Below are 24,081 nucleotides of genomic sequence, written 5' to 3' on the forward strand. Positions count from 1 at the left end.
CTGACGGGGTGGCTTATGACCTTGGTGATGGAGCATTGATAAAGCTTTCAAAAAAGGTAAGCTATGTTGTTGAGAAAGATGTGGTTGCGTTGTTATGTGATTGTTCTACTTGTTGTTGTTGTTGTTGTTGTTGTTGTTGTTGTTGTTGTTGGCGTTGTTATGTGATTGTTCTACTTGTTGTTGTTGTTGTTGTTGTTGTTGTTGTTGTTGTTGTTGTTGTTGCTGCTGTTGCTGCTGTTGTTGTTTTGTTTTGTTGTTCTTGTTTTGTTTTGTTTTGTTACGTTTGGGGAGGTGATATTTATGGGTTTGTTTTCATTAGAATCCTTTTTCTTTCATAGTAAAAAACAAATGTTTTATTTAACGACGCACTCAACACATTTTATTTACGGTTATATGGCGTCAGACATATGTTTATGGACCACACAGATAGTGAGAGAGGAAACCCGCTGTCGCCACTTCATGGGCTACTCTTTTTCGATTAGCAGCAACGAACTTTTATATGCACTATCCCACAGACAGGGTAGTACATACCACGGCCTTTGATATGCCAGTCGTGGTGCACTGGCTGGAACGAGATATAGCCTAATGGGCCCACCAGCGGGGATCGACCCCATACCAACCGCGCATCAGGGAGCGATTTACCACCGGGCTACGTTCCGCCCCTTTCATAGTAACAGCGAGTCTCTTTCAATACACTCTAATTAAAATTAGCTCCACTATTACATGTGGATCTAACACCAGCCAGTTGGAGCTCATGTCCACCAATCAAAACCTTACTTGCAGAATCCTGCCAGTGATTTAAAACTAACAACACTGCGTAGTCCCCAATGTCCAGGTAACATTTCGTCTGTAAATAATAATTTAAATATTGACCAATTACACATTGCCCTTTATAACGTTATTTGGGAGCATACAAATTCTAAAACATATCGGGCGAGTCTATTTTAGTGGCCGCAGTACAGCGAACCATACCAATACGTACGGGGTGGGTTATCAGTCTTCAATTTTACATTAAAAATTATTTATTTATTTATAAAAAAAACCCAACTACATCTGTCTTCAGTTTTACATGTCGTATATCCTCATGATAATTCGGAATGTTTTCAAATTATTTTTAAATCACTGGTAGGATTCTGCAAGTAAGGTTTTGATTGGTGGACATGAGCTCCAACTGGCTGGTGTTAGATCCACATGTAATAGTGGAGCTAACTTTAATTGCTTTCAATATTGATGGGAATGCACTTTATTGAATTACAATTTAAAAAAATGATATCAACATCATTGCTATGGTAGCAGGGCATTTCTCCCCGGTCATTTCCCCCGTGGTACCCCCCCCCCCCCCCCCCCCCCCCCCCATGTCATTCCCCCGGTCATCCCCCCCCCCCCCCCCCCCCCCCCGTCATTAGTGGTATAAATAAATAACATTATTATTTTATAATATTTTATGTGAAACATTGATAACAAACACATGAACGCATTCAACAGTCTACATTTGCAGGTTGTGTGCAATGCCTCGTAAGCAGTCCAGCACTGGCCGGTTGTTGTATTCGCAAACAACATTCTTCAGTCTGTTAGTGACATCTATATACAGTACGACCTTGTTACAACTACCGTCGTTACTACGACATTTACACCATCCGACCACAAATTGTCGGGAACAAACGTACATCAGTGTTATTCTGTTCACTGCACCGGAATTCACACCTTCTGACACCGACAGAGCAAATTAGGAACACACGTGCATCCGACGTCAGATTTGATTTGATTTCAAATTATTTTCGTGCTTATATCCAATTAAGGTTCAAGCACGCTGTCCTGGGCACACACCTCAGCTATCTGGGTTGGCTGTCCAGGACAGTGGGTTAGTTGTTAGTTTGTTAGGGTTAGTGAGAGAGAAGAGGGTGTAGTGGCCTTACACCTACCCATTTAGCCCTTAAGAACTCGCTCTGGGTTTGAGCCGGTACCGGGCTGCGAACCCTGTACCTACCAGCCTGTAGTCCGATGGCTTAACCACTGCGCCATCGAGGCCGGTCGACGTCAGAAAACACCTCTTTACAACGACATGACATAATCACAGATACCGGAGCACGTTGGCAGTACACACTCGGCCACTTAGAATCCTTGATCTCGTGGTGAGCCGACTGTATCACATGCTGTCCGAGCCACCGATGTCTGCGAAATCTGTAGACATGTATTGCTTTTACAAATAGGTCTTTAGTTAAAGTAAAGTAAAGTTTGTTTTATTTAACGACGCCACTGGAGCACATTGATTTTTTATCTTATCATCGGCTGTTGGACGTCAAACATATGGTCATTCTGACACTGTGTTTTGGAGGAAACCCGCTGTCGCCACATAGGCTACTCTTTTTACGACAGGCAGCAAGGGATCTTTTATTTGCGCTTCCCACAGACAGGATAGCACAAACCATAGCCTTTGTTGAACCAGTTATGGATCACTGGTCGGTGCAAGTGGTTTACACCTACCCATTGAGCCTTGCGGAGCACTCACTCAGGGTTTGGAGTCGGTATCTGGATTAAAAATCCCATGCCTCGACTGGGATCCGAACCCAGTACCTACCAGCCTGTAGACCGATGGCCTGCCACGACGCCACATAGGTCTTTAGTTAACCATTAAAGGGACATTCCTGAGTTTGCTGCAATGCTTAAGATGTTATCGACTAACAGAGACGTTTTAACGATTGTAATCAACATCAAATATATTTTTTCTGTATAAAATATTAGTGGCTGTATATTAAACGTGTTTCTGGTCGTTCTAATATTTGTACTAGGTTAAATTTCATTTTATTTCTTAAAAACTATTTTTTCGTGCATACGAAATTATTTGAAGACAAAATCCAGTTTGGGCTTCTTGCAAATATTAAAACGACCAGAAACACATTGAATATACAGACACTGATATTCTAAACAAGAAAATATATTTAATATGTAAGTTTAATCGTAGAAATATTTTATTAGTCGGAAACATCTTACAATGCACAAACTCGGGAATGTCCCTTTAATACATTAATTTTATTTTATTTTACTTTCTGGGTTTTTTTTTAATAATTACACTATTTATTAAGAAATTCCCACGGATTATGGATGCCTAAAAAGTTACGACGATGATTAATTGATGTTTTTGATTCGTAATGCGAAAGGAATTTCCAATATTTATTATTATTATTATTATTATTATTTAATAGGTTATGGGCAGAAGTCAGACTACGACTTTGAACGACCAGACACTGAAGTTGGAAAACGACAATTTCGTGATGCGGTTCCCTCGAGTGCCCACCAACATGCGAATAACATACTCTTGGTTTATCGTGCCAGCTCCCACGGACGTTACGTTCACCCTATTGGGGACGTACGTGAAGATCAAGGGAATGGCTGGAACCACCACGATCTCCCCTACGCCAGCCTTAGACGCCGACATCAACAAGGCCACCTTGGCGTTTCTTGGCATGAAAGTCACGGACACCAGTAACACGGTCTACAGCTCGTCCACGTTCACCGATGTCAGGTTCGCGTTCGATGCCGTCAAGAACGTCACGGTGTCTGCCTCTGAGATCCCCGCATCCATGGTGAAAGGTGCCACGAAGGTGATGGGCGGAGTCCTCGAGGTGTATCTGTACATCTTCACGGCAGACGGCGTGATCACGCACACGAGCGGTGGTGTCCAGGTCGGCAACACGACGGTCGCCGCGGGGGACGTCCAGATGGAACTCATGCTGAAGGGATACACTCTAGGTCTAGACCGGTTCCTGGACGTGTCTATTGACATGACAGGTCCTTCTACGCCAACTCGGCTGGTCGCGGATGCTGATGACGTCGTCTATGATCTGGGAAACAACCACGCGGCTCATCTGTCCAGAAAGGTAGGTGTCCACCATAGGATGTGGTTATGCCACCGCACTCAATATGTTGGCGGTGATGTAGCCCAGTGCTAAAGAGATCGCCTAATAAGCAGTCAGACTGGAATCGATCCTGGTCGATGGGACCACTGGGCTGTTTCTCATTCCAGCCAGTGTACCACAATTGGCGTATCAAAGGCCGTGGTGTGTGCAATCCTATCTGGACATATAAAACACCCCTTGCTACCAGTGAGAATATATGGCGGGTTTCGTCTCTAGACTGTACATCAAAATTACCAAATCTTTCCAATAGCCGATGATTAATAAACCAATATGTTTAAATAATGCCATCAAACACAACAAACTTTAGCAAGATGTTGGTTTATGTACGGGGATAACAAATACTCACTCACTCTCTCTCTCTCTCTCTCTCTCTCTCTCTCTCTCTCTCTCTCTCTCTCTCTCTCTCTCTCTCTCTCTCTCTCTCTCTCTCTCTCGCATGAATTACACACACATTCAGTACGTGAAAGCAGGTTTTGTAATATAATCACGGAAATCATTAGTTGAATAATGCTGTTTTAAAAATGAGTATCATTCGATGAAATGATTGATAGCATCTAACTGTCAAATGTAATTAATAACAAGGTCCAGAGTTCCTTGTGAGCATATAATTGTAAAAATGACTGACATCATAATATTCTAGATCTTAGTAAAACAAAAGAATCATTAACATTATCATGTTCAAGGTCATACTTCTGGACAAAGAGACCAGAGAAGATTTATGCACAGACAAGATAGTACCATGAGTACAGAACTATATAAAGTGATAAAAAAAAAACATAATGAAATATACCAACATCAAATAAAGTCAATTATAAATAAATATGTTCCCACTTTTGATTCGACAGTACATATCCCACTGGATGTTACTTCGTCGCTACTCAAACGATTTATAGGTGCACAAATAGAAGACAATGAAGTACAATGAGAAGGAAAGAACTTTAGAAATGGCGAAAACATCCAATTGTATGTCCCCCCCCCCCCCCCCCCCCCCCCCCCACACCACACACACACACACACACACACACACACACACACACACACAGAGAGACCAGGAGTGAAATGACATAAGCTATGTATGGATGTCTGGGGGCTTTCCCCATTCACAAATAAGAAAACAGCCTTTTAATGAATATGTTGATGGTAATGGTGCTGCTGCTGCTGCTGCTGCTGCTTATGATGGTGATGATGATGATGATGATGATTACACTATTTTTTTCAGGTCTCGATCGGTGCAGACTACTACAATATGTCCAGCGATTACCCCAGATTGGAAAGCGGCACCACGTTTGTTTTTCGTTTCCCCAGTTTCGATGGCAAAACACTATCCTATGGCGTCATCATTAAACAATTCGAGGTGACGCAGACAAACGAGAACAAAAACGTCGCAGCTACGTTATTAAGCAACAGACTAATTACTTGTGCCTTTATTCTGTCTACCTTGTTCTACTAAATGGTTTCTTTGGTTGTTTATTTATAAAAGTCACTATGCTTTCTCAGTTGTAATAAAGGTCCTATGTGAAAGTTTAAACTACACTATTTCGTTATTTTCACATTTATTTGTAATACATAACTATAAATTAATCGATCGCACGGATAATTTGTCCATAATTAACTCTAAAATAACATTTTATTTTCTAAAGTCTTGCATTGGACAAGAGGGTTTCCCAAACAATTTGTGGCTAAATGTAGCATGTCCACCATCTTTGTTTCTTTGATCAACTCAGTGTGTTGAATGTGTGTACGCATAAAACAGTGACGTCACTAGTTAATGCGTGTGACACACACTCAAGATTCCCCACCTAAAAACCCCAACAATTTTACTAGTAAATGGAATTATTTGGTTGTAATTTTTATAGGCATATAACTAAGGGTATAAACTTTATGTTTCCAAGAAATGTTTTAAATAAATATTGCAACTTTGACATAGCATTTTTAATATCTGATAAACTTTCTGTCCGATCAATGAAAGTACAACTGGCAAACTATGTCAGTGGTTTGATTTAGAAATATGTATGTGCAGACTGAAATGCCCATTTGTTTTTATCGGGGTTATAGTTCTAGAGACAATTTAAAAACGTACAGTTCAGAAATGCAATATCAAGACGTATATACTATTTTTCTTTTGTTTCGCTTGTTGGGTGGGCGAGGGTGGGTGCTTGTTTCTTGATTGTTGATGTTGTTGTTGCTGTGGTTTTTATTTTGATGCTTTGTTGTTGTTTGTTGTTGGGGGTTTTCAATTAAAGAAACAAACAAATTAATTGAATAAAGGCACAACATTAATGTAATTCATCTAGCTTATACCCTAATATTTTAACTGAAATGTAAACATTTTACATATAGACATTGGCTGGGTTCGTTTGAAAATAAAATATTAATATTGAAACTATGTTTTGTCATCAAAATGCTATCACCTCTCATATATATATTTATTATCAATCATAGTTTTTCAAATCGTTTAACATTTCATCCTAGTTGAGATATTTTAAGAAATAAAATACTTGTATTTTTGTGTCATGTCTTTGTTGTTTTTGGTTTTAGGTTTTCTTTTTTAAAAGTGTTTTTTAATATTTAAGTCTTTCTTTTAAATGTGTGCGCGCGCGTTTAACAACGTAACTTTGACACGTTTTGGAGAGTAATTCCAGAGTAACATGTACACAATAAAAAAAAAAGGTTTTTTAACAAATAATAATATGACAGTTATATGTGTATAATACTGACAGTTTCTTAACACTAAATGCCCTTACATAAATGAAATATGTTTTGTACTGTAATTGTCGCTTCACTATTCATTGATTATACATTTTCATCTCTCTCTCTCTCTCTCTCTCTCTCTCTCTCTCTCTCTCTCTCTCTCTCTCTCTCTCTCTCTCTCTCTCTCTCTCTGACTCCTAATAAGATTATGGGGAGCCGTTTCAGATATTACCACATTGAGCGTTGACAGTTAATTATCTTCTAGTACTATTTTCGTAATCATATGTCCAGAGAAACAGTTATAGCTGTCCTTGAGGTGGACGGGTGATTGTATCTGTTTAATTCATTTTAATGCATGGTCACTGTAAATCTAATTCACTTAATGAATTGTGGGTAGCGTGCTACCAATCTAACACTCTTCAAAACCAGTCTGCCTCTATGATATTTAGGGCGCAGATCTCTTATATTTAATAGAAGGTCTTGACATTAATTTTCATGTTCCTGTTACTTTATTAACTTGCCTATATTCAATTAAGCTTCAGGAACGTCCATCCCAATCCCAATCTCTGGCATGGCTAGTGGATAGGCATGGGACAGATGATGATATAGAGTATATTTAAATTAGGTTCGTGCTCCATACGGTACCTTATACAAAGACAAAATTAATTACCTGATCAAAAATAGGGTGCCAAAGTCCCTTGTGTCCACTTCTAAATCTGCGCCTATTTTACGATATCATCTTAGTGCTAAGATTAGCTAAGTATATATGCACTTAAGGTGATCTTAGCGCTAAGATCGCTTCGCAAAAAGGAGCCCAAGTGGGTTCTTAACTTCACCTGGCTTAAAGGGTGTATTCCACCAAATCAAATCCCATATACGACAATAGTAACATATGTGGCTAAAACTCTAACCTGCAGCGTATCAATCGATATATACTCCACGGATGTAAACACTACCACCCCTCACCCTTAAAGTGAATCACAAAAAAATGATGGTGAAGCTTCTCATTTCAGAGATAACGGGTAGCATATACGACCAACTTAGTTCCGCACAAGTATATGTACCCCATACATGTTTCAAGCACAAGGTTACTTGACACAGTGGTACTAGATGAAATAAAATTACATACTTTTTTTGCCCAGATGAAACTAATTTTTGTTATACAACAAACACTCACATTTATCACCAATCACAGAACTTCTGGTATTAACTGCTCTATCAAAAGTTAGGTCCACCTCGTCCTTTGACCCAGCCGGATGTTATTTGGGTTAGTACTACCTATTAAAGCCCCTCGTCCTCCCCCGTCCCGTACTGTGTGACGGGTATCAGTATGAGAACGACGGCTGTGAACACGAGGGTGATGGACAGGAAGGACCACAACATGAGTCGGTCGATAACGAGCGCCACCTGCTTCCACTCGTCGTGTAACTCCGTCTGCTGCTCCTCCCTCCGGGACCTGGCCACCAGCAGCCCCAGGTACCTCACCAGGTCGTCCAGGGCGCCGCGCCTCTCATGGATGTGCACGTGCACGTCAGATGAGTTCGTGCACGTCACGCGGAACTCCACGTTCAGACTCTCGTCTGGCTTGCTGTCGTCTGCGTGGTTTTGGCGCGCGATGATTCCGGTTACGTTTTCACTTGATCCCCGCTGTGTTGATTCCTCGTCTATTTCCTCAGCGCTAGGTGTTGAGACGCGTGTGGGGTGCTTGTGTTTGAATCCCTGGTCAGGGAAGTGTGTGCAACAGACGATTCTGGAGATGTATTTCAAAACGAGAATTTTGACCCAGTTGGGGACTTTGAGCTGGTGCGGCGGACAGTGGTGGACTTTAAGAATAAGAACTGTAGCGATCACAGACACGGACGCTAAAGACATCGACATGGACAAATATATTTCTGAAAGAAGAAACAATATCTAGTATAAAAATAGAAAAGGAAAAACAGAACATTTATTTATTAATCATCGGCTATTGGATGTCAAACAAATGGGGAAACCCGCTACATTTTTACATTACTAGCAAGGGGCCATTTATATGTACCATATCATTCCACAGACAGGATAGCACATGTGACATACAACGGACTTTGATATATACCAGTTGTGGTGTACTGGCTGGAACAAAAAATAGCCTAATGGGCCTATCGATGGGGATCGATTTTAGCTCGATCGCGTGTCAGGCGAGCACTTTAGCACTGGGCTACGTCCCGCCCCATCTCGTAAAATGTTATGTTAATATTCATATTAAAGAATTAGAAACATGTCACAATACGCGAATGTTGTGTTGAACCAAACCAATTCCCATTGCTAATGAAGCAGGGTATAAACGTATGTAGACATTACAGTATAGAAAGTGAGTCACTTAACGTTTAATCTATCTGCAAAAATGTGGTGTCATACAGTATTTAAAGAGGCATTCCTGAGTTTGCTGCAATTTGTAAGATGTTATCGACTAACAGACGTTTTAACGATTGTAATTACATATCAAATACATATTTCTGCATAAAATATCAGTGGCTGTATATTAAACGTGTTTCTGGTCGTTCTAATATTTGTACTAGCTTAAATTTCATTTTATTTCCTAAAATATTTTTTTAAAACAAAATCCAGTTTGAGCTTCTTACAGATATTAAGACGACCAGAAACACACAGAATATACAGATACTGATATTCTAAACAAGAAAATATATTTAATATGTAAGTTTAATCGTAGAAATATGTTATTAGTCGGAAATATCTGACAATGCAGCAAACTCTGGAATGTCCCTTTAAGATAGCATTTAACTTGAAACCATCGATTAATCTACCCAGATGCAATGTAAAGAAAATAATACACGAGCTATCAGTTTTAAGGGAACTCTTGTATGCATTTTCCCAAAGACAGGACAACACATACCACGGCATTCGATATATCTGTTGCTGTACACTGGTAATGACAGGAAAACAACCAGTCAGACAATGAGCCCACTGACGGAATGTGTTCCTTCGACCCAAGCACCCCACAAGGTCAGCGTTCATCCTACTGAAGTTTTAATTGCCATACAATACACAATGCATTTTAATTACCATGTGTATCCATGTCTTTTAATTACCACACATTACACCTTACGTTTTAATCACCACACATTACATCATTTTTTTTAAGTAGCATGAAACACAGTATACGTTTTCATTAGCATAATATACATCACAATTCTTAAAGGGACATACCCTAGTTTTTAAAGACCAAGGCATAGTTTTGACCATTAGAGCCTCTTTTGTTAACTGAAATCATATTTTGTTTAGATTATCCGTTTTTGTACATTTGGTGTGTTTTTGGTCACACTGGTGATTTTAATATCACAAAAAAAACATTTCTCATATTTAAAAAAAAACCGCACGTGCGTCTGAGAAGTAACAGTTATGGAGTAGAGTTTTAGTCTATTTTTAGAGGGTATTTCACCATTTCACAGTCACAGACTCATGTTTTTCTCAACTGTAACTTTATCCAAATGTGTTAGAGTTTGTAGATTAACTAAACTTAGTGTTAATTTTCACGAGTTCAAACTAGGGTATGTCCCTTTAACATTAGTCCCTTTAATTCCTATACATTACACAACACATTTTAATCCCTACATATTACACCACATTGAATTCTATTACCAATTAAAGGCACGTGATCCGATGTTGGAGGCATACTTTCTGCCACGAGCAGCATGAACAGGGAATAAGACAGCCAAATAGTGACGCTCAGAGTTATCTTCTCGCAGGCGGCTGGCGGCAGACAGAACGTGAGCACGCTGAGGATGTTCAGCCAGAAACACGGCAACAGGATGCTGAGCACGTAGAACATGATGCGGCGGTGAAGGACGATGTATATCGTGACGTCAGGGAACACGGCGGAGCTAATTGGGTAGATGACCTCGTGACGTACCACTTCGTACTTGACGAGCCGCCATTCTCCGTTTGTGATGTAGTTGGTGACGTCAACTCGAGATGACTTGTTCAGGAGATCCACCTGCTCGTAAAAGAAGAAAAGAAAACTATTTAAGGATAATAAAATAAATATTATTTATGTGTTATTTTAGTCCCCTGCCGGTCCAACCGATGGGGAATATAGGCTGTATCTCCGTCCTTCAGTCTGTCCCACAACGTTTTCCTGTTGTTTTTTTCACAAGGTAATGTTTTATTTAACGACGCACTCAACACATTTTATTTACAGTTATATGGCGTCAGACATATGGTTAAGTACCTCACAGATATTGAGAGGAAACCCGCTACTCTTTTCGATTGGCAGCAAGGACTATTTTATATGCCCCCTCCCATAGACAGGGTAGTACATACCACGGCATTTGATATACCAGTCGTGGTGCACTGGCTGGAACAAGAAATAGCCCAATGGGGTTTTTTTTTCACAATGTCTTGAAATACTGAGCCGACATTTTGTATATAGCTTAACATGTACTATTACAAAATTAATGGAGTTTAACTTTCATGGCGATTTACCCATTTTGTTATAGCCCTTGAACTTAGGAGATATGATTTGTTTGTTTTTTGGGGGTTTTTTTGCAATGCCGGAAGATATTGAGATGATATTTTTATTTGGCGTTATCACGTACTGTTACAGATGAAGTTTTCACAGAGTTTCGGCCCTTGAATTTATGAGATATGAAAATTTGTTATAACCTAATTAATCGATCCTTAAGGGTGTACACTACCAAATCAAATTCCATAGACGACAATAGTAATATGCGTGGCTAAAGCTCCTACCTGCAGCGTATCAATCGACATAGACACCACGGATATAAATACTACCAACCCTCGCCCTTAAAGTGAATCATAAACATTGGGGGTCTAGCTGCTCATTTCCGAGATAACGGGTAGCGTCTATGACCACACAAAATTCGAGTACTTTTTTTACAGGTATGGGGTATACATGTTTCAAGCACAAGGCTACTTCTCGCAGTGGTACTAGATGAAATAAAATTGCATATATTTGTTGTTGCCCAGATGAAACTATTATTTTACAACTAATACACTCACATTTATCACCAATCAAAGGACTTGTGGTGTTCACTTCTCTATCAAAAGTTTGGTGCACCTCGAACTTTGACCCAGCTGGAAGTTATTTGGTTTAGTACTACCTTAAGCACAATTGGTTATTCCTCTTGCTTGAGTAAGGGATTCATACAAAGTATTCACATTCAGTTTGTGCTTTCAACTCAGTGAAAAACGAAAGGAGTGAGAAAAGTTACCTGTGATTTGTCGTAAATCCATGACCCGAATTTGAGGTGGCACGTTTGAATGTCAAACGGGAAGAACGTTATGTCCACCTTGCACGAACTGCGCAGGCGCGCCGGAGGCCCCCAGATGACAGTTCCGTCACTGTGAAGCATCACATTACACTGCATGAACCCTCTTGTGTAGTCGTCTGCACTGGAAAGCAATATATATCCTTCGATTGGTAATCAAATGTCGTGATATGTGTTGTTCTGCCTGTGAGGCATGTTTTGGAGTAGTATTTGTGGTAATTAGGGTTTCGTGCATGGAAATTTGAAAATTTCTACATTTCGGTCCTGGGGGTGTTGTTTTGTGTGTGTGTGTGTGGGGGGGGGGGGGGGTTGTAAATAAAGTAGACTTAATATATAAACAATATCGTCAATAAACGTTTTTGGCACGGACATTTGAAGATATTTGTGCTTATATGGTGTTAAGTTTCTTAAACAAAACATACTTAAAGGGAAAGTTTTTTGTACGTACGAAATTATTTGAAGACAAAATCCAGTTTTGCGCTTCTTGCAAATATTAAGACAACCAGAAACACATTGAATATACAGACACTGATATTCTAAACAAGAAAATATATTTAATATGTAAGTTTAATCGTAGGAACTATTTTTTTAGTCGGAAACATTTTACAATACAGAAAACTCAGGAATGTCCCTTTAATATAGAATACAATCTCGGGCAACGAGATTCTCTTGCATGGGGGTTTGAAAAATTATATATTTCTAGCCTGTTATTTAAAAAAACCCAAAACAACAGATTTAATGGTACAATACAATATCGTCAACCTGAGTTTCTGGTACGGACGTTTGTAGACATTTACACTTCTATACTGGGGTTTTTTTCCTTACATAAAACATTCTTATTATATAATACAATATCGGGCTACCAGAGTTTCTAGCATGTAAGTTTGAAGAATTCTGCATGTTTATACTGTTAATGTTCTTAAGCAAAAAATACTTATTATACAATACAATATCGGGCAACCAAAGTGTCATGTATGTATGGAAGAATTCAACATTTTATACTGTTAATGTTCTTAAGCAAAACATACTTATTATACAATACAATATCGGGCAACCAAAGTGTCATGTATGTATGGAAGAATTCAACATTTTATACTGTTAATGTTCTTAAGCAAAACATACTTATTATACAATACAATATCGGGCAACCAGAGTTTCGTGGACGGAATTCTGAAGATCTCCAAACCTCCATAGAGAGCTGGGTCCCACTCGAGGAGCTCGTCCTTCCAGTGCTGGCAAGTAAATACGATTACAGGTTACACAAACCAGATTTCACGCTGATGAGGTAATTATAGAGCTATAGGTAGTACTAAACCAAATAACTTCCGGCTGGGTCAAAGTTCGAGGTGCACCCAACTTTTGATAGAGAAGTGAACACCACAAGTCCTGTGATTGGTGATAAATGTGAGTGTGTTGGTTGTAAAATAAGAAGTTTCATCTGGGCAAAACAATGTATGCAATTTTATTTCATCTAGTCCCACTGTCAAATAGTCTTGTGCTTGAAACATGTATGGGGTACCTGTACAAAAAAGTACTCGAATTTTGTACGGAACTAGAGTAGTCATAGATGCTACCCGTTATCTCAGAAACGAGCAGCTTGACCCCCATTTTTTTCTGATTCACTTTAAGGGTGAGGGGTGGTAGTATTTATATCAGTGGAGTTTATGTCGATTGATACGCTGCAGGTAGGAGTTTTAGCCACGTATGTTACTATTGTCGTCTATGGGATTCGATTTGGTAGCATACATCCATTAATGGCGCAGAAGGGCGGTGCGTAGCCCACTGGTAAAACGCTCACTTGATGAGCGGTCGGTTTGGGATCGATCTCCGTCGCAGGGTGTAATAAAGGCCGTGGTATGTGCTATCCTGTCTATTGGTACACGCATATAACAGATCCCTTGCTACTAATGGAAAAATTAAACGGGTTTGCTCTCGAAGATTATATATAAAAATCACCAAATGTTTGATATATAACAGCCGATGATTAATAAATCAATATGCTCTAGTGGTGTCGTTAAACAAAACAAAACTTATTCGTTTTTAAATCACAGTAAAATACCAATAGAGGAATAGGGGGTTTAGCTCTAGCTCTAGCGTGCTCAAGCCTTTTCTTAATTAAAAGAAAAATTGAAAACAAATTAATCCAGAACATACAATCTATAGAAAAATGGTCATATTCCAAACAGAAACATACCCACCCAGTTTGGTTTATAATCCAGTTACCCGCTATGCTATAACATATATACATATGCATTTGTTCCTCATCAGGGGCGGAATTTAGCTCAGTCAGTTGAGTGCTCGCTTGAAGTGATTTATCGCAGGATCGAACCACCAAGGTGGATGCATTCAACTGTTTGGGGTTTTTCTCGTTCCAACCAGTGTACCACAAACTGGTCAAAGGCCGTGGTGTGTGCTTTCCTGTCTGTGGGGAAAATGCATATAAAAGATCCCTTGCTACTAATGGAAAAATGTAACGGGTTTCCTCTCTAAGACTGTCAGAGTTATTAAATGTTTGACATCCAATAGCCGATGATTGTTTAATCAATGTGCTCTAGTGGTGTCGTTTTAAACAAAACAAACTTTAACTTTTAACTTTGTTCCATTTCAATATGGTTGTATTGTGAGATGCTATATAGTTTCAAGGTTAGAAACAGAAACATTCCGATCCCACCTTTCTGTGAAATATGACTATATACAGAGAGAAGTATCGAATGAAAATTTATTTGTTTCTTTTAATTCTAGAAATACTATGTTTCTTTTAAATTTCCTTTATTTGAATAATATTGGGAAAACCCCTACACAATACGTGATACTTACCCATTCTAGCCAAGCATTCAAAGTCATTATCTGGTTCCGTTCATCCTGAAAAACATCGATATTAAATCAAACAAATCGGTCCGCTGAAATCCAATGTAAATATCAAACAGCTTGTCTTTGGGTATTGTGTTTTATATTATATTTTGACAGTGATTAATGAGTGCATGTCATCACAACTAATTTTATTCCCATGAGATCTGTCCTGTGATGGTTTTAATTTAGTAGACTAGTTTGAGGTGGCAGTCGTCCCTCTGGCGGTGTAAGAAGGATGCAGTGTCCATTAAAGGGACATTCCTGAGTTTGCTGCATTGTAAGATGTTTCCAGGTAATAAAACAGTTCTACGATTAAACTTACATATTAAATATATTTTCTTGTTTAGAATGTCAGTGTCTGTATATTCAATGTGTTTCTGGTCGTCTTAATATTTGTAAGAAGCCCAAACTGGATTTTGCCTTCAAATAATTTCGTACGTACGAAAAATAAAATATTTTAGGAAATAAGATGAAATTTAACCTAATACAAATATTAGAACGATGAGAAACACATTTAATATACAGCCACTAGTATTTTATGCAGAAAATATATTTGATATGTAATTACAATCGTTAAAAAGTCTCTGTTAGTCGATAACATCTTAAAAAGTGCAGCAAACTCAGGAATGTCCCTTTAAATGTCATCGCCACATTATCACTTACAATGTCCATAACCTGGATGAACTTTAAGTTAAAGGTGATCGCCACATTGTCACTTACTATATACATAACCTGGATGAGGTAAAAATCTAAAGGTGATCGCCACATTTCCACTTACCATGTCCATAACCTGAATAAGGTTTAAGTTAAAGGTGATCGTCACATTGTCACTTACTAAATACATAACCTGATGAGGTTAAAGTTAAAGGTGATCGCCACTTACCATGTCTACAATATGAATGAGGTTAAGGAGATCGCCATTTTGTAAATTAGCATGCCCATAACCTGGATGAGGTTACAGTTAAAGGTGATCGTCACACTGTCACTTACCATGTCCATAACATGGATGAGGTTACAGTTAAAGGTAATCGTCACACTGTCACCTACCATGTCGATAACCTGGATGAGGTTAAAGTTAAAAGAGATCGTCACGTATCATGTCCATAATATGAATGAGTTTAAAGAGATCGCCATGTCAATAACCTGAATGAGGTTAACGTTAAAGGTGATCGCCACTTACCATGTCCATAACCTGGATGAGGTTAAAGTTGAAGGTGATCGCCACATTGTGTGACGAGTTGTACACCGGACGGACGTCCGTACTGTAGGACGAAAACAACTTCTTTAACAACTTCTGCTCGTCCGTCGATTTCCGCCGCCGAGCGCCTCCCGAACAGAAGAGCGCACACGCACAGAAGATTAGTTTTATATACTCCATGACAAAACATTTACACTATTTCGGAGCCCGATTCTTAAAAAAACTGATATACCTGTGTAACCAGTGGTCATTACATTTACGATTTGCTACCAAGGAGGTTTCTGTTGTGGCTTAACCTGAAAACTGTGCTTCAACGCATCTGACTAATTTGATCTTATAAAGGGTTCATGAGCATTGTATGTTTGTAAGATCTGATATAACGGAAATGCCATTTGTTCCCTGCTAGGCGAAGTGTTACAGAAAGTGCACTTTGGCTCCAGTTGACGAATTTGTATTGACTTGTAGCGTCTGAACCTTTAGTGTGTAGAACATCCGGCTCCGGTGGCGTAATGGTTAAAATCATTGGAGGTAAGGCTGGTAGGTAATGGGTTCGCACCCCGATACCGGCTCAAACTCTGAGCGAGTTGTTACGGCTCGATGGTTATGTGTGAGACCTAGAGCAGATTGATTTATTAATCATCAGCTATTGGATGTCAAACAGTTGGTAAATCTGACATATAGTCTTAGAGTAATTCTGATATATAGTCTTAGAGACTCTCTCTCTCTCTCTCTCTCTCTCTCTCTCTCTCTCTCTCTCTCTCTCTCTCTCTCTCTCTCTCTCTCTCTCTCTCTCTCTCTCTCTCTCTCTCTCTCTCTCAGCTTTTATTAACTGAAAAACAATATTACACCATTGACATTTTATACAAATGACATTTTGTGTGGATCAGATCTAGTTGTCATTGCTAGCTTCCTGTTATTGTTAAAATGTTATGTTATTCCAGAGTTTCTTCGAACACTATTGAATGGGAGGTATCACACTGTCTGTGAATATACTGCCCTAGTAGCTTTATACGTTGCTTCCGTTGTTTCATTATTAGCATTACCGTCAATACGATTTTAGTTAGTGTATTGATACCTTCAGCGCACTTGTAAATAAAAAAATTCTCATCAGACTGAGGACTGGATTGTTGTTACTAAAGGTTACACCCCACCATTAATTACTCCATGCAGTTCAATACAATTTCTCTGTTAGAATATATTGTGTGCTCTCAACTGACATGTACCGTGTTAAAAGATCAACATAGGTCAACCACGAAATTTTTCAGTTAATGGCCCTTATGCCCGACCACCGCCTCGTGTTGCTGTTATACAAGTGGCACCATACCACCTGCAGAGTTGTTATCAGTTAGTACTACATATAGCAAGTTACTTCAAACCAATCGGTTATTTAAATACTTCAGAAGTCAACATACGTGTAATCATCAAAGAAAGATATGAAAAACCATATCAGAATTTTGTAGTATCTTTATTTTTTTATGAGGAACTATTTCCTAAACCGGACTATATTAACGTGCTACAGCAAGTAACAACACGACAAATGATGGTGTGTTGGCTTACCACAGTTCTGTGACAGCCAAATCAATTAATTCCATTGCAGATTAAATTCACCAGAATAGCTGAGGGGAGGAGGCATGGGGAACCTCGTTTTACCCCTACCTTTTATATTTGCCTGTCGGCCAATAACACAATTCATAGACAGTATGGGTGCAACCCCCACCCCCAATGTGGATGCCCACCACGTCCCCCCAAATTATATATATATATATATATATATATATATATATATATATATATATATATATATATATATGCTTTAAGCCAATAATTAAGCAGACCCGTAGGAACCGAGGGGTCGGTTGCGGGGGGGGGGGGGGGGGGGGAGTCTGTGCCCATCCACTTGAGGACGACAATGTACGGTTTCTTGTCCTACCCTGTATAAATAAATATTAAAAAATCTGGATTATGCACCATTTACTAAAGAATGTGCCCCCCCCCCCCCCCCCCCCCCCCGACTAGAGATTGTTCCTCCTAAATATCGTTCCTACGTGTCCGTTAAAGGGACAGACCCTAGTTTTTAACACACATATTTTTCATCTCAACTCGTAAAAATGGACACTAAGTTTGGTTAATTTACAAACTTGTAACACATTTGGAATGAATGAATGAATGAATGTTTAACGACACCCCAGCACGAAAAATACATAGTCCTATTGGGTGTCAAACTATGGTAATGCAAATAAATAAAGTGATGATCAACATCAATATAAAAATTCAAGGTTTAAACAAAAATAGTGTAAAGAACAGTGTAAAGAACTGTGCAAAAACACAAATATCACAGAATTTTACGGATACTGAATTTTACTCAAAACTTCAATTTTGTGCTGTACTGGCCATTCTCAAAGAAATGTGTAACACATTTGGATACAACAGAGTGAAATAAGAGTCTGTGACGTTGAAATACCCTTAAAATTAGACTAAAACGCGATTCCATAACCGATACTTCTCAGACGCACGTGCGTTTTTAAAAATATGAAAAATGCATTTTGTGGTATTAGAAACACCAGAATGACCAGAAACACGGTTGTACGGAAATGGATAATCTAAACAATAAAATATAAGTAATGTTTGATTTCGGTGATCATAAACTGCTCTAATAGTGAAAAAATATGCCTTAGTGTTTAAAATCTAGGGTCTATCTGTTTAACATTTAAAAAAAAAAAAAATGATATATGCGTTGCGTAAACCTAATCAGCATGAAGAATGATGGCGACACATGGCATTTGAGAAATGTGGAGAGTAATCCTGCTGTTTTCTCAAGTTCGTCACTGCGCTCATGAATCACACTGTCAGGTGATCGGTCTACGGGAGGACTGCCATTCCCAGGAGAATACAGCATGGTTTTGTGTCTAGATCTCTTTCTCTGGAGATTGGCAGCACGTTTCTAAACTTTCACAAGACAGAACTTCAGTACTGACCTCGTTGGAATAGTGGTTAAGCCATCGAACTTAAAGCTGATAGGTACTGGGTTCGCACCCTATTCCGGTTCCCACACAGAGCGAGTTTAACGACTCAGTGGGTTGGTGTAGCCACTACACCGACTTCTCTTCTCACTAACCACACTAACAACTAACCACTAACCCACTGGCCTGGACAGACGGCCTTGATAGCTGAGGTCTGTTCCTTTCCACGTATTATTAAGATAGTATAGGTAGTACTAAACCAAATAACTTCCGGCTGGGTCAAAGTTCGTGGTGCATCGAACTTTTGATAGAAAAGTTAACACCACAAGTCCCGTGATTGGTGATAAAAGTGAGTGTGTTAGGTGTAAAAAAAAAAAAAAAGTTTCATCTGAGCAAAACAAAATGTATGTAATTTTATTTCATCTAGTACCACTGTGTCAATTAGCCTTGTGCTTGAAACATTTGAGGGGTACGTGTAAAAAAAAGTACTAAAGGTTTCTGCGGAACTAGAATAGTTATAGATCCTACTCATTATCTCTGAAATGAGCAGCTTCACCCCCAATTTTTGTTTATTCACTTTAAGAGTGAGGGGTGGTAATATTTATATCTGTGGTGTTTACGTCGACTGATACACTGCAGGTGGGATTTTTAGCCACATGTATTACTATTGTCGTCAATGGGATTTGATTTGGTAGTATACACCCCAGATCAGAGAGGTCATCCTTAACTAAAAGGCGAAATGTATTAAATATATATAGCAAAGAAAGAAAGAAAGAAAGAAAGAAAGAAAGAAATGTTTTATTTAACGACCCATTCAACACATTTTGTTTACGGTTATATGGCGTCTGACATATCCTTAAGGACCACACAGATATTGAGAGAGGAAACCGTTGTCGTCACTTCACGGGCTACTCTTTTCGATTAGCAGCAAGGGATCTTTTATATGCACTATCCCACAAACAGGATAGCACATACCACGGCCTTTGATATACCAGTCGTGGTGCACTGGTTGGAATCAGAAATTGCCCAATCGGCCCACCGACGGGGATCGATCCCACATCGACCGCGCATCGAGCGAGCGCTGTACCACTGGGCTACGTCCCGCCCAAATATATATAGCAATAAGAGGCTGAAACCTTTACATTAACCGGCCTCGGTGGCGTCGTGGTTAGGCCATCGGTCTACAGGCTGGTAGGTACTGGGTTCGGATCCCAGTCGAGGCATGGGATTTTTAATCCAGATACCGACTCCAAACCCTGAGTGAGTGCTCCGCAAGGCTCAATGGGTAGGTGTAAACCACTTGCACCGACCAGTGATCCATAACTGGTTCAACAAACGCCATGGTTTGTGCTATCCTGCCTGTTAGAAGCGCACATAAAAGATCCCATGCTGTTAATCGGAAAGAGTAGCCCATGTAGTGGCGACAGCGGTTTTCCTCTCAAAATCTGTGTGGTCCTTAACCATATGTCTGACGCCATATAACCGTAAATAAAATGTGTTGAGTGCGCCGTTAAATAAAACATTTCTTTCTTTCTTTCCTTTACATTATTTTGTATTTCATATTTCCATTGTTGTTTTTACTACACCTACAGACATCAAAAGATAGCAATCACCCCCCCCCCCCCCCCCCCCCCCCCCCCCTACCCCCACCTTTTTCATAAACTATGGATTTGTTTCTGAACTGATACAACTGGCGTGTGGTATTTATAGCTTTAACATGAACGGAAAAAAGGAATGTGTGTTTCACTACACGTCAGCACATTTTAAACTACAGTTATTTGGTGCTCAATTTATGGTTATTTCGACACACTTGGGAAGGGGAAGAGGAGATTAAGGAAATACATCGCTACAAGGTGCGGCTTCATGGGGATGTCATACGGGTCCCGTGACACCGTCTTTGGAAAGTCATTAAGCGTCATAAGACTGCTGTGAGCTCTGAATATTTCTATTCCATTATTGAGTAATCGCCTCAAATAGGAATATAATTAAAATTAGGCTAAATCTGTTTATATACCGATGCAGACGAAAACCATGAAATATCAGTCCGATTATCGGTTTTAAAATGGAGAAGAATAGTATTACATTTTTGTAAGTGACGTGTAACATACGTTATGTTTTAACGCCACCACTAGAGAGTCTCCCCCCCCCCCCGCCCCCCCCCCAGACTAAGGACTTCCTTTGTAAAAAAAAAGAAGTAATAATTATAAAATTAGTTCTTTTTATTATTATTTGTCATGTAATTTAATTTCTATGTTGAGGGGCCCCCGAACCTGAAGTGCCCCGGGCCCCCAAGGTCTAAATCCAGCCCTACACTAGAGCACGTTGATTTATTCATCATCAGCTATTTTTTTTTTTTAATTTTGACATATAGTCGTAGAGAGGAAACCCGCTATATGTTTTCCATTAGTAACAAGGGATATTTTATACGCACCATCCCACAGAAAGGAAAGCACATACCGCAGCCTTTGATATACCAGTCGTAGTGCACGAGACATAGCCCAGTGGGCCCACTGACAGGGTTGAATCCTAGACCGATCACGAGCGCTTTACCCTGGGCAGCGTTCAGCTCCGTGACGTATAACGAATATAGCTAAATGCTGTTGAAGAATGGCGTTGACGAGTAAGAAAATTAAAACATATGAATCCCGAGATTGTAGCTTTAATATATTCACTTAAAGCAGCAATATCAAAATTGTATAATGACCATAATATTAATCTTGCTTGTGAAGCATAAAGATTATACCTTGAATTACATTCCCCTCCCCCCACCCCCCCCCCCCAATTTTTTTTTTTTTTAAACATTCTTAAATTTTATATTGTTGAGACATCCAATAACGCTAAATTTTGAACTTAATTTTAAAAAATCCTGTTATTATAATAATTGAATATTTGTTGTACACTTTCTATTATATGCATCATCAACTCATCAACCGCTGACAGACAATGGATTTTTCCTGTAGGCCTACATAGTTCTGCGCTACATTTCTTCTCTGTCAGGCGCGGATCAAGGAGGGGTGATAGGGGTGCGCATTTTAACTGTTTTTCAACATTTTACGAAAAGTTTCGATAATGATTGGAAACATTACCATACAAACGTCATCAAGCATTGTTGACGCGACGTCAACAATGCTTTGACGTTTAACTTCAGACATGTGCGACAGCTAACTACTGTGCTGTTCACTTGCAAAGTTTGTTTTTCGCAAGTGTTCAGTGAATATATCAATAAAGGTAAGTGTTTGATTGTTTATCAGAACCGTTGAAGTCGGAGGTGGGGGTGCGTTAGCTCAAGTCACCTCCAGCCCTCCCCTTATTGATACTGATATTGTCACAGTGCTAAACTTCAACTTTATAACAATACGGAGTGTATCTTTATTTGTACATGTGCATTAATTAGAATTAGTTGATTGGTAATCTGACGTCTGCCGTGGTACTTGGAGACATGCCAATCAGGCCAATTAGTGTCAAGCACTAATTAAATATGTAACGAGCAATATAATACAATGCAATTTAATTGTTGCCACGGGTATTGCAGGCGTCTGAACGAGTACACCTTGACAACTGTATATTACATAGATACGTGTTTAGTATGCGTCTTATAAATAAGGATAATTTACCCACGAAGAGAGATTTGGGGAGAACAGATACTGTTCACATGCCTTGAAGTTCTCTCACAAAGCACAAACTCTACTGGAAGATCCGAGAGACAGTTTTGTGAATAAGCAATGTCAACTCTATCAGGAGACCTGTGTGTCATTCACCCAAGAGCTCTGACTTGTATATTATCTGTATCACCATGTTGTTAACTTATTAATCACGTTTCATGTTTGGAAAGTAAATACAAGAAACTACATCACCAACTTGAGATTTCTTCTGTTACTTCATTTACATTCGTAAAATACGCTGTGTTAATATGTAGGGGAAGCTCGAGTCACCTCCAGCCCTACGCTTATCGATATTGATATGTAGGGGAAGCTCGAGTCACCTCCAGCCCTCCGCTTATCGATATTGATATGTAGGGGAAGCTCGAGTCACCTCCAGCCCTCCGCTTATCGATATTGATATGTAGGGGAAGCTCGAGTCACCTCCAGCCCTCCGCTTATCGATATTGATATGTAGGGGAAGCTTGAGTCACCTCCAGCCCTCCGCTTATCGATATTGATATGTAGGGGAAGCTCGAGTCACCTCCAGCCCTCCGCTGATCGATATTGATATGCAGGGAAAGCTCGAGTCACCTCCAGCCCTCCGCTTATCGATATTGATATGTAGGGAAAGGGCTGGAGGTGACTCCAGCTACGGCTGTGTTTGCATTGACGCACACACACACACACACAGACAGGCACACACAGACAGACACAAACACAGACGCACACAGACACACAGACAGACAGACAAAGACACACACCGGCAACACAAATGCATAAAACTGTGCAAGAAATGTTCGCTAGGTTAATTTGGTTCAGTTCAATTCAGTTTATTGCATTCGAAGTGCTCCAAAAAATCCGTGTTCAGCAGACGAACATAATGAATTTATTGGGGGTTTTAGGTGGACTTGTTTAGAATGGTCAGCTTGATATTTTTGTAGAAAATTACAATATAGATAATACCAGGGCTGTAGCTGGGATTTTGTGTTTGGGGGGGGGGGGGGGGGGCAACTGGGTAGTTAATAGTCTAAAACTCCTTAAACAGTCAAGAAGAGATTTTTTTTTAAGTTTCTCTATTGCTTTCCGGATTTTTTCTGGGAGGGGAACTGCCCCCCTTGCCCACCCCCACCCCACCCCACCCCCCCTGCTAGCTACGACCGTGAATACATGTTACTAACAGTGTTAGTATGTTAGTATACTTCTCAGTACTTAGTATAGGTGTTTTTTCCTAGCGATACACCCCTCCCTAGAAGAATTCTGCATCCGTTCCTGCCTGTTATGATAAAAAAAAAAAAAAAATCAATATTGTTACCACCCATTTCTCCCCATTTGCCGGGTCTGGGCGTAGTCCAGTCGTATAGAGCTCGCTTGATGCGCGGTCAGTTTGGGATCGATCCCCGGTCGGTGGGCTCATTGAGCTATAGCTCATTCCAGCCAGTGCACCACCACAGGTATATCAAAGACCGTGGTATGTGTTATCTTGTCTGTAGGATGGTGCATATAAAAGATCCCTTGATACTATGGAAAAATGTAGCGGGT

The 24,081-nt window shown here is 39.6% G+C and overlaps 1 protein-coding gene across 1 annotated transcript; it reads right to left on the reverse strand.

The window, feature by feature from the left end:
• Positions 1–4,935: 4,935 nt before the first annotated feature.
• On the reverse strand, positions 4,936–15,736 carry LOC121387371 (neuronal acetylcholine receptor subunit alpha-6-like). The gene is made up of 6 exons (XM_041518452.1): positions 15,689–15,736; positions 14,711–14,755; positions 13,016–13,125; positions 11,837–12,017; positions 10,245–10,599; positions 4,936–8,500 (listed from the first exon to the last, which is right to left on the reverse strand). The coding sequence occupies exons 1-6, from the start codon at positions 15,734–15,736 to the stop codon at positions 7,890–7,892; spliced, it is 1,350 nt and encodes a 449-aa protein (XP_041374386.1). The 3' UTR covers positions 4,936–7,889.
• Between the last annotated feature and the right edge of the window lie 8,345 nt (positions 15,737–24,081).

This window comes from Gigantopelta aegis, chromosome 2, assembly GCF_016097555.1.
Source record: "Gigantopelta aegis isolate Gae_Host chromosome 2, Gae_host_genome, whole genome shotgun sequence".
Lineage (NCBI taxonomy): Eukaryota > Metazoa > Mollusca > Gastropoda > Neomphalida > Peltospiridae > Gigantopelta > Gigantopelta aegis.

Coding starts and splice junctions, on each gene's coding strand:
- LOC121387371 (XM_041518452.1), bottom strand. CDS start 15,736: ATGGTAAGTGACAGTGTGACGATCACCTTTAACTGTAACCTCATCCAG. Junction 13,126..14,710: donor TGAATGCTTGGCTAGAATGG/GTAAGTATCACG, acceptor TTTACTTGCCAG/CACTGGAAGGACGAGCTCCT. Junction 12,018..13,015: donor GATATTGTATTGTATAATAA/GTATGTTTTGCT, acceptor ATTGCTTTCCAG/TGCAGACGACTACACAAGAG.